The following is a 17052-nucleotide window of genomic DNA, read 5'->3' on the forward strand; positions in this document are numbered from 1 at the left end:
AGTTTATATGTTTGTAGATGTTTTGAAAAAACAGTTTTGAAAAAGGAGAATAAAGTTGGAAAACTTATTTCCTATTTCAAAATTCACTGAAAAGCTGTAGTAATGGAGAAAGTGGTGCTGGTGTAAGAACAGATTTATAGATCCATATAGAACAGTGGGGTAGAAAGAATGGTCCAGAAATCCTCACTTTGACAGTTAATTGATTTTTCATCAAGAGTGACAATGGGGAAAGAGCAGTCTTTTCAATTAATGATGCTGGAACAACTGGAAAGCTTCTTGCAAATGGAAAATTAGACCCAGACCTCCCAACATAAACAAGTTAACTCCAAATGATCAAAGACTAAAGAGCTAAAACTATAAAATTCTTAGAAGAAAACATTGCAGCAATTTTTTGTGACATTGGTTTTGACAATGATTTCTTAGACATAAAACCAAAATCACAAACAAGTAAAGAAGACATAGATGAATTGAAGTTTCTGGGGTGTAGTGGGTGATAAAAATGTTCTACCATTGATTATGGCGACGGTAGCACAACTCAATAAATTAAACACCATGGAGTTTTACACTTAAAGTGAGTGAATTTCACCGCATGTGAACTATATCTCAAAGAGAAAAGAAAACCAAAATAGGCACAGAAGCATGCATGCAAACATGCATACACAAATACACACACACACACACACACATATACACACACCCCAACAAACAAACAAAACAGGCACTTCACAACAGAAGATATGGAAATGTTCAATAAGGCATATAAAAATGCTAAGTAATCTTTTTATTCAGGAAAGTGGCAAATTAAAACCATAATGAGATATACCACAGAATTATGAAGACAGTACCAAGTGCTTACCTTAAAGAGGTTCCCACTAGCTTCTCACATTTCTGCCATTAATTATAGCACTTACCCCTGATGACCCTCCAGGTAACATAGCTTCCGCTGTTACACCTCTTTGGCAGCCTTGGCATCTACTTCACCACTGTTACAGCCTGGACCCCTGAGTAGAGTTTGCTAATAGCTTGTAAAAGTAAATAGCACATACCTAGAAAACAGCATTACTTACCTCAGGATTTTATTTTGGGCTCCAAGGTTAATCTTCCAAAGGTAAGAAGTCCGGTACTTGATGTTGTTATCCATCGGTCTGTTTCCATTTATGGTTACTTTTTCTCAGTTTCCCCAGTAAATGGAATAGAAAGCACTTTCTGTGTTCCAGCAAGATAATTACATGGTGAAAGTCTTTAATAAGTATGATGATAACTTATGAGGAAGTGATCAACTCTGCTGGAATGGTCCTAAAAGATAAAATGATTGAACATTCAGAGTTTGGTAGTGGGTAGATGGGTGCCATGACTGAGGAGGAAAACCATTTATGCATCGATACCAGTATCAGGTTTAAGTAAATAAGTACTTAAAAGGAAGCAAAATTCATTGTTAGTTTACAGGAATGTTATGTTCTTTTACACCTTTTTATTAATTAGCTTTGTGTTCAGATATAATTAAAACCCCTTGGCAAAATACAGACACCTTAGATAGAAAATGCTGACATGGGCTTTGAAAAAGTATTGCAAAACAATTAGCAGTTAGCATTCTGTAATTCTATTGCATCTTCTTTCTGGAATGGATAAGATTTTCAGAAATATGAGTTTATGAAGAATTTGCTTTGTCTTTTATCAAATTGTTGTAAACTTGATAGTGAATATACTAGGATACAAGCTTTTCAGATTTTTCAGGAGAAATGCTTAAGCTAATTAGTGACTTTTCTAAATGTTGTTTCTCACACACAAATGTATGTTAATGTAGCAATAGTTAGTCTCTGATGAAACTATAGTTTAAATTTTTTTGCAGAAGGTTTATTATCCTGTATGATTTTGAATGATTTCTAACATTAACCCATAGTTATTACCTAAAATAATAAACATTTATTTATCAGTTTTCAACAAATGTCTTATTATAACCAATTACCAACATTTTTTTTAATTAGTCCCCTTATTAATTTCTTAATGTAACCATTTGTCTTTTATTATTCCCCTTGGGATGAGTAGGGAAAACTGAAAGGGAAATGGAATCTTCTGGTTCTGGGTGCTTTGATTCAGCCACATTACTTTGACTATGGGGCTGGAAGGAGCAATAGGAAAGCTACCTGCTGCCTAATACGCATTTTGAAAGTGTGCATTGGCAATTCTGGAAAGTAGGAATCTGTGCACAGCTGGCTGGCAACCATCACAGCTGACAAGCTAGGATTTTGTGTTTTGTTTTTTGCTTTGGTTGCCGTAGGGCTGGTGTTTGGCACTTCACAGTAAGTTATATATCCATTGTACAGTGATGGATTAGGTTTCTGATATGCTGTATTTGGGAAACGTATTGAAATATGTATGATTTTATGTAATAGTTTTAATGGCAATGCTTTTTTCAAGTTGATTTATCATTATTTTATGAAACTGTATTACTATATGAATTTAGTAATATATTCTAAATAAAACAGTATACTATACACTTAAGAATTTTACAAAAACCAGTCTATTAAAATCAATGCCTTATGGTTAATCCGGAGTAATTAAAAGGAAATACTTCCTTTCATTTATGAATACAAGTGAAAGAAAGAAAAAATATATTTCATTTTTAGATTATATAAATGGTGGAGAACTTTTTACTCATCTTTCTCAAAGAGAGCGTTTCACAGAGCATGAGGTGCAGATCTATGTTGGAGAGATTGTACTTGCCCTCGAACATCTGCATAAGGTAAGATGCTTCATCTCCGGAGCTTCCCCTTGAACAACCTATTGATTGAGGTTCTGATTCAGCTAGTGTTTTCACATGTCACTGTTATGGAGGTTGTTGAGAGCATACTTCCAGAATGTTACCGCTTTTCTCATAGTTCCCTTTTTAAAAAAAATCTCCTTTGCTATCATAGTTGCTGGGAGGCAGATCAGGAAGGAAGAACCTGAATGATTACTTTCCCCATGAATAAAACCTTAATGTTTTATTTATTACAAGTATCATTAGAAAAATGCTATTAATTCTTAAAATGACCTATGAAATGAAGCCACAAGTCATAATCTGTACTCCCTCAGTTGTGACTTCCTCCATCACGTCTCTGCTGTCCCTGTCAGGTGTATTTCCTGTGGGGGTTGGAGAATAGCTCTCGCCCCCCTCACGCTGCTTTCTTTTCCATTTGTTTTGTCCCTGGCACCCACTCTCCTGCCCGGCCCTGCTCTCCTCCTCCATTGCCTACATGTAGCATGAACTGTTACTAAATCCTTTAAATGGAATTTGTGTCCATGACCATGTTTGAACTTATACAAATCAACTTGAACTTTTTGTATGTTACTACAGATGCCATTCATCTTGATCCATGAAGTTTTGACTTAATTTTTTTTTTTTATAATAAGGAAGCATTATTGTAGAAGCAAATAGTCATTATGTAGCCGGGGCTTGTGTGTTTTTCCTCAGGTCTAGGAAGTAATTTTCCCTGAGGCTGTGGAGACCCCAAGACACAGTGTGACTCGAGCCACTGAATTATGGCAGTACAGGTACATCATGAAGCCACTCTTCTTTGTCTTGTCATATTCAAGCCCTGCCCTAGCATAGGATAAGCAGAGACTGAAGTACTGATCATAGAGTGTGGAAGGAAGAGAGAACGGAAGGGAAAAGGCTAGGAGGAGGAGGAAGTTTAAAGGGGTTGGCAGATCCAAGCAGCAAGACAGAGGCCGTGGATAGAGGAGAGGCTGAAAGAAGCGATTCTGGAAGGCCTAGGGTCAAGGAAGGGAGCACCCAGGCCAGAAGAGAACCGAGACAGGACAGGTGGAAGAAGGCAGTCCAGGCAGGAATCATGAGAAGAGTGGGGAACACTTGGGGGAACGTGCAGGGGGTGGCCTGCAGAGCAGGGAAGGGGGGGTCCACTGAGATTGTGGACAGACATTGACACTTCCTTTGGTAGGATCTTCAGTATGGTGACAAGCTTTATGCTTATTATTTTTTGTGTGATTTAAAGTAGTTAACACATTTTTGCATAAGAAACAAATCAAACCCAGGAATAGGCTTCAAAGATCTTTGAGATTTATTTTTTAAATGTCATATTTAATAATGTAAAAGTGATGGCAGATTTATTATACATACCAGCATAAACATAGCACCAAGCCCCAGTGAATAAGATAGGAAATTCAGTTTTTAATTTATGCAGAACTTTAATTCTGTTCATTCTGTTTATTAAAGGAAAATCCACAAACATTCATTTTACTATTTAACAGTAGCAAGAAACATGGAAATAGAAACATAATGAATATTGAATCTAAATATAGTTGACATGGGATGAAGTAATATGAAGCAAATCAGAACTCAGCTCATTTTATCTTTATCTTAATACTTTAAGAAAACTCATATAACACAAAGCCAACAGTATTAATTAATTTTTTTAATATTTATTTTTTAGTTGTAGGTGGACATAATATCTTTATTTCATTTTTATGTGATGCTGAGGTTTGAACCCAGTGCCTCACGTGTTCTAAGCAAGCGCTCTACCACTGAGCCTCAACCCCAGCCTCTATAGATACTAACACTGGATTTTGTAGAAAGAGACAAAAATGGGAGTTTACTTGAAAGTGATGAAGTAAAAAAGATAGTAAATTATTTGTTACTAAAACTCTCTTCCAAAGAAGTTGTTTAAAAAAACCATACTATTGTTGTTAGACGTGAATAATGCTTAAGTTAAATATCTGCTCAGTATAGACACCAGATGTTTTCCTTCCTATATTTCACATAAAACACTGAAGATACTGGAGGAAAATTGCCTAGTGTTCTTCTTTGTGTAATTTTGATTTCACTTTTGAGAGCTATTAAGGAAGAGTCTGCTTTTTCAGATACTTAGTGTTGAGGAAAGCAAGATTTCTAAGTTTAAAAATATTTCATCCAGGCTGACTAACTAAAAACATGAAATACAACATTCATGTAGATCAAACACCTCTTCGTAACTTAGGTAGATATTTCTATGTAATACTTGAATTGTTTTACTATAAAACTTACATGCAAAACAGAATAGAGAATGCGCCACATAACAACATTTCAATAACAGACAATACATGCAAAGTGGTTCCATAAGATCCTAGTGGAGCTGAAAGTCCCTATTACTTGGTGACGTCATCGCTGTCATAATGCACCTTGTTACTCGAGTGTCTACAGTGGTGCTGGTGGAAACAAATGGCAGCATGCCAGTTGCATAAAAGTATGACATACAATTAAGTATAGGACAATAATACTTGGTAATGATAATAAATGACTGTTGAGAATGTAGTCCTGCTTGTTTAAAAAAAGGTTTTTCTGTAAGACAGTATGCTATGTTATACTGGCATCAGCTTCATACATCTTGTGTTTACCATATAATCATTTTCTCTTAAGCTCATTTTGATTTCGTGTTGTTTTGTGCACCGTGGCCCAGGAGCAGCAGGCTGTTCCTTAGTCTAGGTGTAGAGTAGGCTCTACTGTGTAGCCTCATGTAAGTACCCTACAATGTCTGCACAATCCCAGGACCTCCTAATGAAACTCCCTGTCATTAAGCAATGCATGACTCTGTAAATGTTATTTAATTGATTTGTTTTCCACATTTAGAACTAAAGATAAACTAAAATTAACCTATTATCTTTAACCTTCATGTTTAAGAGTTTGTTGTTCAACAAGTCTTTATTAAATTATCTATTTGACACATAGCATTGTTCTGGATACCGGAGAAATAAACAAAAAAAGTGAAAAGTTGAATTAGAGTATAAGTTTATCAAGACAAACAGGAAATGCCTAGAAAATATTATTCCCTTATAGGTAAGTACAATATAAACATAGGTGGTATATGATGAAAAAGAAGGAAATGACCAGTGAGGGACCAGGCTAGTGGGAAAGCTTTCTGAAGCCATTAGGAAATAATGGACAAGGATTGACTAAGAAGGCCCCTGAAGATCATCTGCAGGGACAGGAAGAAGCAAGAGTCTACAGCAAAGTCCTAAGAAGCTGGCCCAATAGGAGGAGGTCCTCTCTACAAAGAGAGTGGAGATGGGGTTGCAGAGTCTTGGGGAACTGAGCAGATGGCCCTGACAAGGAGACATTTACATTTGACCTGATGGTCTTTAGGAGCCACAGGATCTGAGGAGGGAAATGCCTTTTTTTTTTTTAATGTAGATAAGAAAGACTGTTCTAATTAATTTTTTGGAAATTATTTTAAAATGCATATTTGTTTGTTTTTACAGTTGGGGATTATATACCGTGACATTAAGCTTGAAAATATTCTACTTGATTCTAATGGCCATGTGGTGCTGACAGATTTTGGTCTGAGTAAGGAGTTTGTGGCTGATGAAGTGAGTATTATATTTTAATTTGAAGTTAGTAATAGCAGAATGTAAACAAGGATGAAAATTAGCTATAGAATAAACATTTAATATGACAGTACCCTATGGATTATGGACTCCATGCAGCTTTGTTCAAAGGAATGAGTGACTATAAAGATTTTTAGTATAAAATTACTGTCAAACCATCCTGTTAGATTTGCTGTAAACCTTTGTTGGATGCATCAGAATTCTTCAGTTTAAGAAAAACAATGTATACCTTTCCCCATAAAATCTGTAAATAACTAAAATATTAGCCATTTGGCCTTTTGAAGAATTATGGCTTAGAGGGTGGTCAACAAATAATCACAAAACAAAGCACATACTATTTACATTATGATTACCAAGCGGGACATGCTGTGATGTCCCTTTGAATTCAATTGATAAGAATGACAAGGTTGTACTAGAATTCATTCTTTGATAATCTTGATGGGTTTTTGTTCAAAATGAACCAATATGTAGTAGCTAATATATACCTATTCATTAATATTAAATATTATTTGATAGCAGTCATAATAAAAATTTTATTTTTACACTACTGATCACTCAGGATAACTAAGTGAATTTGAATGCTGATTGTGTTTCTATGCAGGAAATTATTTGTATAGAATGCAAAATCATAATAAAATATTTGTAATGTAGGACTTTGTTTTATACAATACACCATTCTTGTCTCCTATATTAGGTTCAGGTTGAGTATCCCTAATCTGAAAATCCAAAATCCAAAACTGTCTGAGCACCCACTGATGCCAGAAGGGAAGAAATTCCTGACCTGGTGTGATAGGTCACAGTCAAAACACAGACACACAGTGCAGTTTATTCAGTGTCCCCAAGGAACACAAGACCATCTCAGCCTCCTTCAGGTGTGATATATCTTTTCACACATATCCACCATCCACAGAGGATAACATGGCACATGTGCGGGCCCCATGTGCTGAGGGCAGGTGCCCCGCAATGCCCACGTGGCATCCATACCTACATGCATTATCCAACTGTGTTTTTTTTTAATTTTTATTTTTTGTATTCTGTGCTCTGTGATATAAAGATATTGTTGAAAATGTCAAAAAGGTCTGTGGACACTTGTATGGGTAACAATGATAAGAAAAAGAGGAAGCATTTATTTATCTCTAGCAGAGAAAGTCAAGCTGTTAGAGAAACTGCAGAGCAATGCAAGAGCAAAATGTCTTACCAAAGAACATGGTGTTGCAGTGGCCACTGCATACCACCTGAAGGGATGGAGGGACAAATGAGTGAAGTTCTGTGTGAAAGTGACAAAAAGAAGTTGGTAAAAAACATATCACTGCACAAAGGCAAATATGAAGGTCTTGATTGTGTATTGAGTGGGTCCTTTAGCGTCACAGTGATCATGTGCCCTTTAATGGTCATGAAACAAAGATCTATCCCCATGGACTGAGAACTGAGGTTATCATGAACTTCAACAGGTTAGTTGCAGAAATTTGAGATACGGCATTAAATTTTTAAAGATTTGTGGTGATGAAGCATCTTCTTATCACAAAGCAGCAGAGAAATTCACAGACAAGCTTGCCAAGGTCATCGCAGAGGAAAATCTGATGCCAGAACAAGTTTGAAATCCTGAGGAAACATCACTGTTTGGGTGTCACTGCCCAGAGAGTCACTGGCACAGCTGATGAGACAGCCCCAAAGAAATTAAGGACCGAGGAGATAATAACTGTGCCAGGACCTTCTACTGAAGCAGGTACACATAGTGTCAACGTGGTGTGGTGGACCAAGGTTTTAAAGAGGGAGTGTCTTGCTGGTCTGTTATTATGCTAACAGAAAGGCCTGGGCATGAGGGACCTCTTTGTGTTGGTTTCCTGTTTTGTGCCAGCTGTTCGTGCTCATTGCAGGGAAGCTGGACCAGGTGAAGACTACAAGATCTCGTGTGCTCACCTTCTGCTGAACTGCTCACAAATTATGTTTATGCCAAGTACTTTCCTTAAATGTGGCTTGATTAATTTAGCCATGTGACCAGAGCTTCCTTAAGTGACTAAAGAATAAATATAAAACATTTTCGTAAACAGCATGCTGGCAGCAGGGAACAGCAGCTGGTGAGTGTGGAAGTTTTCAGCAGGAGCTGAGCATGAAGGCGCTGTGTGTGCTGTTGCCAACACTTGGAACATGGTGATGGCAGACATAGGTGGGCATGCCTGGCACAGCTCCTGACCTGTGACTGGGTTCAGTGATGATAATGAACAAGGTGGCGACTTTGAGGATTCCATCTGTTAAGTGAGAAAAACAAGCTCTCTGAATTCCTTACACTTGAAAAAAAAAGTATCTTTAGAGTCTGACAGTAAGCTGAAAGAAATATCAAATAAGTTTTTAACATCAGTAACGAAGTTTTAGTTGTTCATTGACAGATGTAAAATAGTTTAAATAGATCTGAATCAAGATGATCATGGTCCCACGGCTCAGGAGGCTGAGGCAGGAGGATCACAAGTTCAAAGCCAGCCTCAGCAATGATGAGGCACTAAGCAACTCAGTGAGACCTTGTCTCCAAATAAAATACAAAACAGGGCTGGGGATGTGGCTCAGTGGTTGAGTACCCCTGAGTTCAATCACAAGTACCCCCCAAAAAAAGATGATTATGGTAATAGTGACAATGGAGACAACGTTAACAATGCAGCAAAAGTGCCTTTGGACAGCATGGTGAGAGAGCACAGAGGTCTTACTGGGGGACGAGCAGCACGGATTCCCAGCAGAACACGAACACCAGCGAGACCTCTAAGACAGATGGTTGCCAGTGAGGCAGAAGACCCTGCAGGAACATTTTTAAATGCTTCCTCTTCCCCAAACAACCTGCTTCCTGCTTCTGATGTTTCTTCTCACCAATAAATAAAATAAAGTCCACAGTAATCTTTTAACCAAAACCCAGCATCACAGGTGGACACTGAAGCCGCCACTGCTTAGTGGACGACACAGGTTCCGGCGACAGTGCCATTGCTGCTTAGTAACCCTGAACTCGTGGTTTTCCACAGTATTAAAGCCATGTTGTATTTTTTACTATTTAGTACTTACGTGTGAACAAGTATAAGAACATGATTGTTTGTTGGTCACATGAAAATTCCTAGGAGCAGTGATGGTGCCAGACAGTCACCAATGGTCTACATGCATGGATGGCCGCAAGAGAGACACCTTGGCTTTCTGAGCTTTGGTGCACATGAACTTTGTTTCATGCACAAAACTATTAAAACATCGTATGTAATATACATACAGCTATACATATAGCCTGAAGGTAATTATATATGAAACATATATAATATACATGAAACAAATGAATTTCTCAAGGTATCATAAATACATATGTATGTGCATAAATATGTGCAAAAATGAAATCTGAAACCTGAAATACTTCTGGTCCTGAGCATTTTAGATGAAGGATAATTAATCTGTATATATATTTCTGATTGCTTTTTGAAATATTGCTATACATTTTAAGAGTTGATTAAGGGAGAGAACATGGCGGCCGGCGAGGAAGCTGCACTTTCAATATCTCCACATTAACGGGATCAGAAACACCAATTAAAACAGCTACATTCTACCTACTGAGGATCTTCTAGCAAAATTCCGTTGAAAGGAGACCTGCCGAGAATTAGTAAGTTTAATAGACGTGACAGTTTGCCCCAGACAAGTGAAACTTGACTGGCAGCGCGGGCTCAGAGTCCAATCCCGCGGCCACCCGCCGCTTCTGCAAGCGGCAGGCGGCCCAGAGCAGCGCGGCAGAAGGGTCCCCGCCCAGCCAGCAGACAGCGCCCGCCATCCCGGCTACCCTGGCGGCCCTGCTTTCGCTAGGCGAACAGCCACCCCACCCGGCTGGTTCTTAGCCACGCCGCTGCAGCCACCCGGCTTTACAAGCACCCCCGGCGGCCCTGCTCGGCGAGAAGGGCCCCCGCCCTGCCGGCAGACAGCTCCCGCCATTCCGCTCTTGTTCTGCAAGCAGCCACCCCGCCCGCTTGGTTCTTAGCCACGAGGCTGCAGCCGCCCGGCTTTACAAGCGCCCCCGGAGACCCTGCTCGGCGAGAAGGGTCCCCGCCCTGCCGGCAGACAGCTCCCGCCATTCTGCTCTTGTTCGGCAAGCAGCCACCCCGCCCGCTTGGTTCTTAGCCACGAGGCTGCAGCCGCCCGGCTTTACAAGCGCCCCCGGCGACCCTGCTCGGCGAGAAGGGTCCCTGCCCGGCCAACAGACAGTTTCCGCCATCCCGGCTACCCTGCCGGTCCCGCTCTTGCCCTGCAAACACCCACCCCGCATGCCTGGGTCTTAGACACGCGGCGGCAGCCACCCGGCTTTACAAGCGCCCCCGGCGACCCTGCTCGGCGAGAAGGGTCCCCGCCCTGCCGGCAGACAGCTCTCGCCATTCCGCTCTTGTTCTGCAAACAGCCACCCCGCCCGCTTGGTTCTTAGCCACGAGGCTGCAGCCGCCCGGCTTTACAAGCGCCCCCGGCGACCCTGCTCGGCGAGAAGGGTCCCCGCCCAGCCGGCAGACAGCTCCCGCCATTCCGCTCTTGTTCTGCAAACAGCCACCCCGCCCGCTTGGTTCTTAGCCACGAGGCTGCAGCCGCCCGGCTTTACAAGCGCCCCCGGCGACCCTGCTCGGCGAGAAGGGTCCCTGCCCGGCCAACAGACAGTTTCCGCCATCCCAGCTACCCTGCCGGTCCCGCTCTTGCCCTGCAAACAGCCACCCCACCTGCCTGGGTCTTAGACACGCGGCGGCAGCCACCCGGCTTTACAAGCGCCCCCGGCGACCCTGCTCGGCGAGAAGGGTCCCCGCCCTGCCGGCAGACAGCTCCCGCCATTCCGCTCTTGCTTGGCAAGCAGCCACCCCGCCCGCTTGGTTCTTAGCCACGAGGCTGCAGCCGCCCGGCTTTACAAGCCCCCCCGGCGACCCTGCTCGGCGAGAAGGGTCCCTGCCCTGCCGGCAGACAGCTCCCGCCATTCCGCTCTTGTTCTGCAAACAGCCACCCCGCCCGCTTGGTTCTTAGCCACGAGGCTGCAGCCGCCCGGCTTTACAAGCGCCCCCGGCGACCCTGCTCGGCGAGAAGGGTCCCTGCCCTGCCGGCAGACAGCTCCCGCCATTCCGCTCTTGTTCTGCAAACAGCCACCCCGCCCGCTTGGTTCTTAGCCACGAGGCTGCAGCCGCCCGGCTTTACAAGCGCCCCCGGCGACCCGGCTCGGCGAGAAGGGTCCCCGCCCTGCCGGCAGACAGCTCCCGCCATTCCGCTCTTGTTCTGCAAACAGCCAGCCCGCCCGCTTGGTTCTTAGCCACGAGGCTGCAGCCGCCCGGCTTTACAAGCGCCCCCGGCGACCCTGCTCGGCGAGAAGGGTCCCTGCCCGGCCAACAGACAGTTTCCGCCATCCCGGCTACCCTGCCGGTCCCGCTCTTGCCCTGCAAACAGCCACCCCGCCCGCCTGGGTCTTAGACACGCGGCGGCAGCCGCCCGGCTTTACAAGCGCCCCCAGCGGCCCTGCTCGTCGAGAAGGGTCCCTGCCCGGCCGGCAGACAGCTCCCACCATCCCGGCACTCCTGGCGGCCCGCCCGCTCTGCGAAGGGTTACCCCACCCGGCTCTTAGCCACGCGGGCGCCATCTGCCTGGCGCTGAGGGAGCCCCCGGCGGCCCAGCGCAGCCAGAAGGGTCCCCGCCTGGCCCGACAGAAGGCACGTGCCCTTCCGGCTCTGCTAACGGCCCTGCCCACCCAGGAAAGGGCTCCCCACCTTGAGAGGATGGGAAGGAAATCTAACCAAGCCTCTATGAATTAGCGAACTGGGATCTAAAACCAGAGATTATATCAGACCAGAGACAAGCCAGTTCCACCTCTCCCTTCGGTCACTCCTGCAAGGAGCCAGGGGCCCGCCATAGCAGAGAGGGGAAGTCACCAAAGATCGGCCAAAGAGATTCCTTCCCAGCGGACTCTAAATTAGCAGGAGCGGCGAGGGAGCCGGACGGAGCTGGCGGGAACCGTGGCAGCGGCACGGGAACCGGCGGGAGCTGAGGCGGCGCTGACGCAGGAGCCGGCGGGAGCCGCGCGGCGCGGGTCTCCCAGCTACAGCACCCACCAGTGCTGACGACTGAGGTCTCTTGCACCAGATACGGGGGCGTGGCTACCAGAAGAAAGAAACGCGATCAGTATGAAAAGACAAGGAAAGAAAGGACCACAAGCAATGCAGGTCAACTCAACTTTAGAAGAGGTAATATCTGCAGCAGATGGAATGTCAGATAAAGAATTCAGGATATACATGCTTCAGATGATCTGGAGTCTCAAAGAAGACATTAGACAGCAAAATCAGACAATGAAAGACCACTTCGACCACTTCGACAATAAATTACACAAACAAATCCAAGAAGCAAAAGATCAATTATACAGGGAGATAGAGGTTATAAAAAACAAACAAACAGAAATCCTGGAAATGCAGGAAACAATAAACCAACTTAAAAACTCAATTGAGAATACTACCAGCAGAGTAGAACACTTAGAAGATAGAACATCAGACAATGAAGACAAAGTATTTCAACTGGAGAAGAACATAGACAGCTCAGCAAAGCTGTTAAGAAACCATGAGCAGAACATTCAAGAAATATGGGATAACATAAAGAGACCCAACTTAAGGGTCATGGGGATACAGGAAGGTATTGAGGTCCAAACCAAAGGAATGACCAATCTATTCAACGAAATAATACGAGAAAACTTCCCAGACCTGAAGAATGAGACAGAATCCCAAATCCTAGAAGCCTACAGGACGCCGAATGTGCAAAATCATAAGAGAGCCACACCTAGACACATTATAATGAAGATGCCCAACATACAGAATAAGGAGAGAATTTTAAAAGCTACAAGAGAAAGGAAGCAGATTACATTTAGGGGTAAACCAATCAGGATAACAGCTGATCTTTCAACACAGACTCTGAAAGCTAGAAGATCCTGGAATAACATATTTCAAACGTTGAAAGAAAAGGGGTTCCAACCAAGAATTGTGTATCCCGCGAAATTAAGCTTCAGGATGGAAGATGAAATTAAAACCTTTCATGATAAACAAAAGTTAAAAGAATTTGCAGCTAGAAAACCAGCTCTTCAAAACATCCTCGGCAAAATATTACAGGAAGAGGAAATGGAAAATATCAATGAAAACCAACAGCGGGAGGTAGTACAGTAAAGGTGGGGGGGAATAATCAAAGAGGAAAACAAACCATGTTTAGTAACATAAATAAACAAATATGGCTGGAAGAACAAACCATATCTCAATAATAACTCTAAATGTTAATGGCTTAAACTCACCAATTAAGAGACACAGGCTAGCAGAATGGATCACTAAACAAGACCCAACAATATGCTGCCTTCAGGAGACACATCTGATAGGAAAAGACATACATAGACTGAAGGTGAAAGGTTGGGAAAAATCATATCACTCATATGGACTTCGCAAACAAGCAGGAGTGTCCATACTCATTTCAAATAAAATAGATTTCAAGCCAAAGTTAATCAAAAGGGATGAAGAGGGACACTACATACTTCTCAAGGGAACCATACACCAACAAGACATAACAATCATAAATATATATGCCCCAAACAATGGTGCAGCTATGTTCATCAAACAAACTCTTCTCAAGTTCAAGAGTCTAATAGACCACCATACAATAATCATGGGAGACTTCAACACACCTCTCTCACCACTGGACAGATCTTCCAAACAAAAGTTGAATAAGGAAACTATAGAGCTCAATAACACAATTAATAACCTAGACTTAATTGACATATATAGAATATACCACCCAACATCAAGCAGCTACACTTTTTTCTCAGCAGCACATGGATCCTTCTCAAAAATAGATCATATATTATGTCACAGGGCAACTATTAGACAATATAAAGGAGTAGAGATAATACCATGCATATTATCTGATCATAATGGAATGAAATTGAAAATCAACAATAAAAGAAGTAAGGAAAAATCATGCATCACTTGGAGAATGAACAATAGGTTACTGAATGATCAATGGGTTATAGAAGACATCAAGGAGGAAATTAAAAAATTCTTAGAGATAAATGAAAACACAGACACAACATATCGGAATCTATGGGACACATTGAAAGCAGTTCTAAGAGGAAAATTTATTGCTTGGAGTTCATTCCTTAAAAAAAGAAAAAACCAACAAATAAATGATCTAATACTTCAACTCAAAATCCTAGAAAAAGAAGAGCAAAACAACAGCAAAAGAAGTAGAAGACAAGAAATAATTAAAATCAGAGCTGAAATTAATGAAATCGAAACGAAAGAAACAATTGAAAAAATTGACAAAACTAAAAGTTGGTTCTTTGAAAAAATAAATAAAATCGACAGACCCTTAGCCACGCTAACAAAGAGAAGAAGAGAGAGAACTCAAATTACCAGCATACGGGATGAAAAAGGCAATATCACAACAGACACTTCAGAAATACAGAAGATTATCAGAAATTATTTTGAATCCTTATACTCCAATAAAATAGAAGATAGTGAAGGCATCGATAAATTTCTTAAGTCATATGATTTGCCCAGATTGAGCCAGGAGGATATTGATAACCTAAACAGACCAATATCAATTGAGGAAATAGAAGATACCATCAAAAGACTACCAACTAAGAAAAGCCCAGGACCGGATGGGTATACAGCAGAGTTTTTCAAAACCTTTAAAGAGGAATTAACACCAATACTTTTCAAGCTATTTAAGGAAATAGAAAAAGAGGGAGAACTTCCAAATTCATTCTATGAGGCCAACATCACCCTGATTCCTAAACCAGACAAAGACACTTCAAAGAAAGAAAACTACAGACCAATATCTCTAATGAACCTAGATGCAAAAATCCTCAATAAACTTCTGGCGAACCGGATACAAAAACATATCAAAAAAATTGTGCACCATGATCAGGTAGGATTTATCCCTGGGATGCAAGGTTGGTTCAATATACGGAAATCAATAAATGTTATTCACCACATCAACAGGCTTAAAAATAAGAACCATATGGTCATCTCGATAGATGCGGAAAAAGCATTCGACAAAGTACAGCATCCCTTTATGTTCAAAACTCTAGAAAAACTAGGGATAACAGGAACATACCTCAACATTGTAAAAGCAATCTATGCTAAGCCTCAGGCTAGCATCATTCTGAATGGAGAAAAACTGAAGGCGTTCCCACTAAAATCTGGAACAAGACAGGGATGCCCTCTCTCACCACTTCTGTTCAACATAGTTCTCGAATCACTGGCCAGAGCAATTAGACAGACGAAAGAAATTAAAGGCATAAAAATAGGAAAAGAAGAACTCAAATTATCACTATTTGCAGATGACATGATTCTATACCTAGCAGACCCAAAAGGGTCTACAAAGAAACTATTAGAGCTAATAAATGAATTCAGCAAAGTGGCAGGCTATAAGATCAACACGCATAAATCAAAGGCATTCCTGTATATCAGCAACAAATCCTCTGAAATGGAAATGAGGACAACCACCCCATTCACAATATCCTCAAAGAAAATAAAATACTTGGGAATCAACCTAACAAAAGAGGTGAAAGACTTATACAATGAAAACTACAGAACCCTAAAGAGAGAAATAGAAGAAGATCTTAGAAGATGGAAAAATATACCCTGTTCATGGATAGGTAGAAGTAACATCATCAAAATGGCGATATTACCAAAAGTTCTCTATAGGTTTAATGCAATGCCAATCAAAATCCCAACGGCATTTCTTGTAGAAATAGAGAAAGCAATCATGAAATTCATATGGAAAAATAAAAGACCCAGAATAGCAAAAACAATTCTAAGCAGGAAATGTGAATCAGGCGGTATAGCTATACCAGACTTCAAACTATACTACAGAGCAATAGTAACAAAAACAGCATGGTACTGGTACCAAAACAGGCAGGTGGACCAATGGTACAGAATAGAGGACACAGAAACCAATCCACAAAACTACAACTATCTTATATTTGATAAAGGGGCTAAAAGCATGAAATGGAAGAAGGATAGCATCTTCAACAAATGGTGTTGGGAAAACTGGAAATCCATATGCAACAAAATGAAACTGAATCCCTTTCTCTCGCCATGCACAAAAGTTAACTCAAAGTGGATCAAGGAACTTAATATCAAATCAGAGACATGGCGTCTGATAGAAGAAAAAGTTGGCTATGATCTACATACTGTGGGGTCGGGCTCCAAATTCCTCAATAGGACACCCATAGCACAACAGTTAATAACTAGAATCAACAAATGGGACTTACTAAAACTAAAAAGTTTTTTCTCAGCAAAAGAAACAATAAGAGAGGTGAATAGGGAGCCTACGTCCTGGGAACAAATCTTTACTCCTCACACTTCAGACAGAGCCCTAATATCCAGAATATACAAAGAACTAAAAAAATTAGACAATGAGATAACGAATAACCCAATCAACAAATGGGCCAAGGACCTGAACAGAAATTTCTCAGAGGAGGACATACAATCAATCAACAAGTATATGAAAAAATGCTCACCATCTCTAGCAGTCAGAGAAATGCAAATCAAAACCACCCTAAGGTACCATCTCACTCCAGTAAGATTGGCAGCCATTAGGAAGTCAAACAGCAACAAGTGCTGGCGAGGATGTGGAGAAAAGGGTACTCTTGTACATTGCTGGTGGGACTGCAAATTGGTGCGGCCA

General features: G+C 41.6%; 1 protein-coding gene across 2 annotated transcripts in view; it reads left to right on the plus strand.

The window, feature by feature from the left end:
- Rps6ka5 (ribosomal protein S6 kinase A5) overlaps nt 1-17052 on the plus strand; it is a 188271-nt gene that overhangs the window by 118771 nt on the left and 52448 nt on the right. For both annotated transcript variants that reach the window (XM_076848025.2, XM_076848026.2), the window contains exons 4-5: nt 2628-2743; nt 6235-6342. In XM_076848025.2, coding sequence (XP_076704140.1) covers nt 2628-2743; nt 6235-6342 — 224 coding nt within the window. The remainder of the gene's footprint in view (nt 1-2627; nt 2744-6234; nt 6343-17052) is intronic.

The sequence above is a fragment of the Callospermophilus lateralis genome, chromosome 3, assembly GCF_048772815.1.
Source record: "Callospermophilus lateralis isolate mCalLat2 chromosome 3, mCalLat2.hap1, whole genome shotgun sequence".
Lineage (NCBI taxonomy): Eukaryota > Metazoa > Chordata > Mammalia > Rodentia > Sciuridae > Callospermophilus > Callospermophilus lateralis.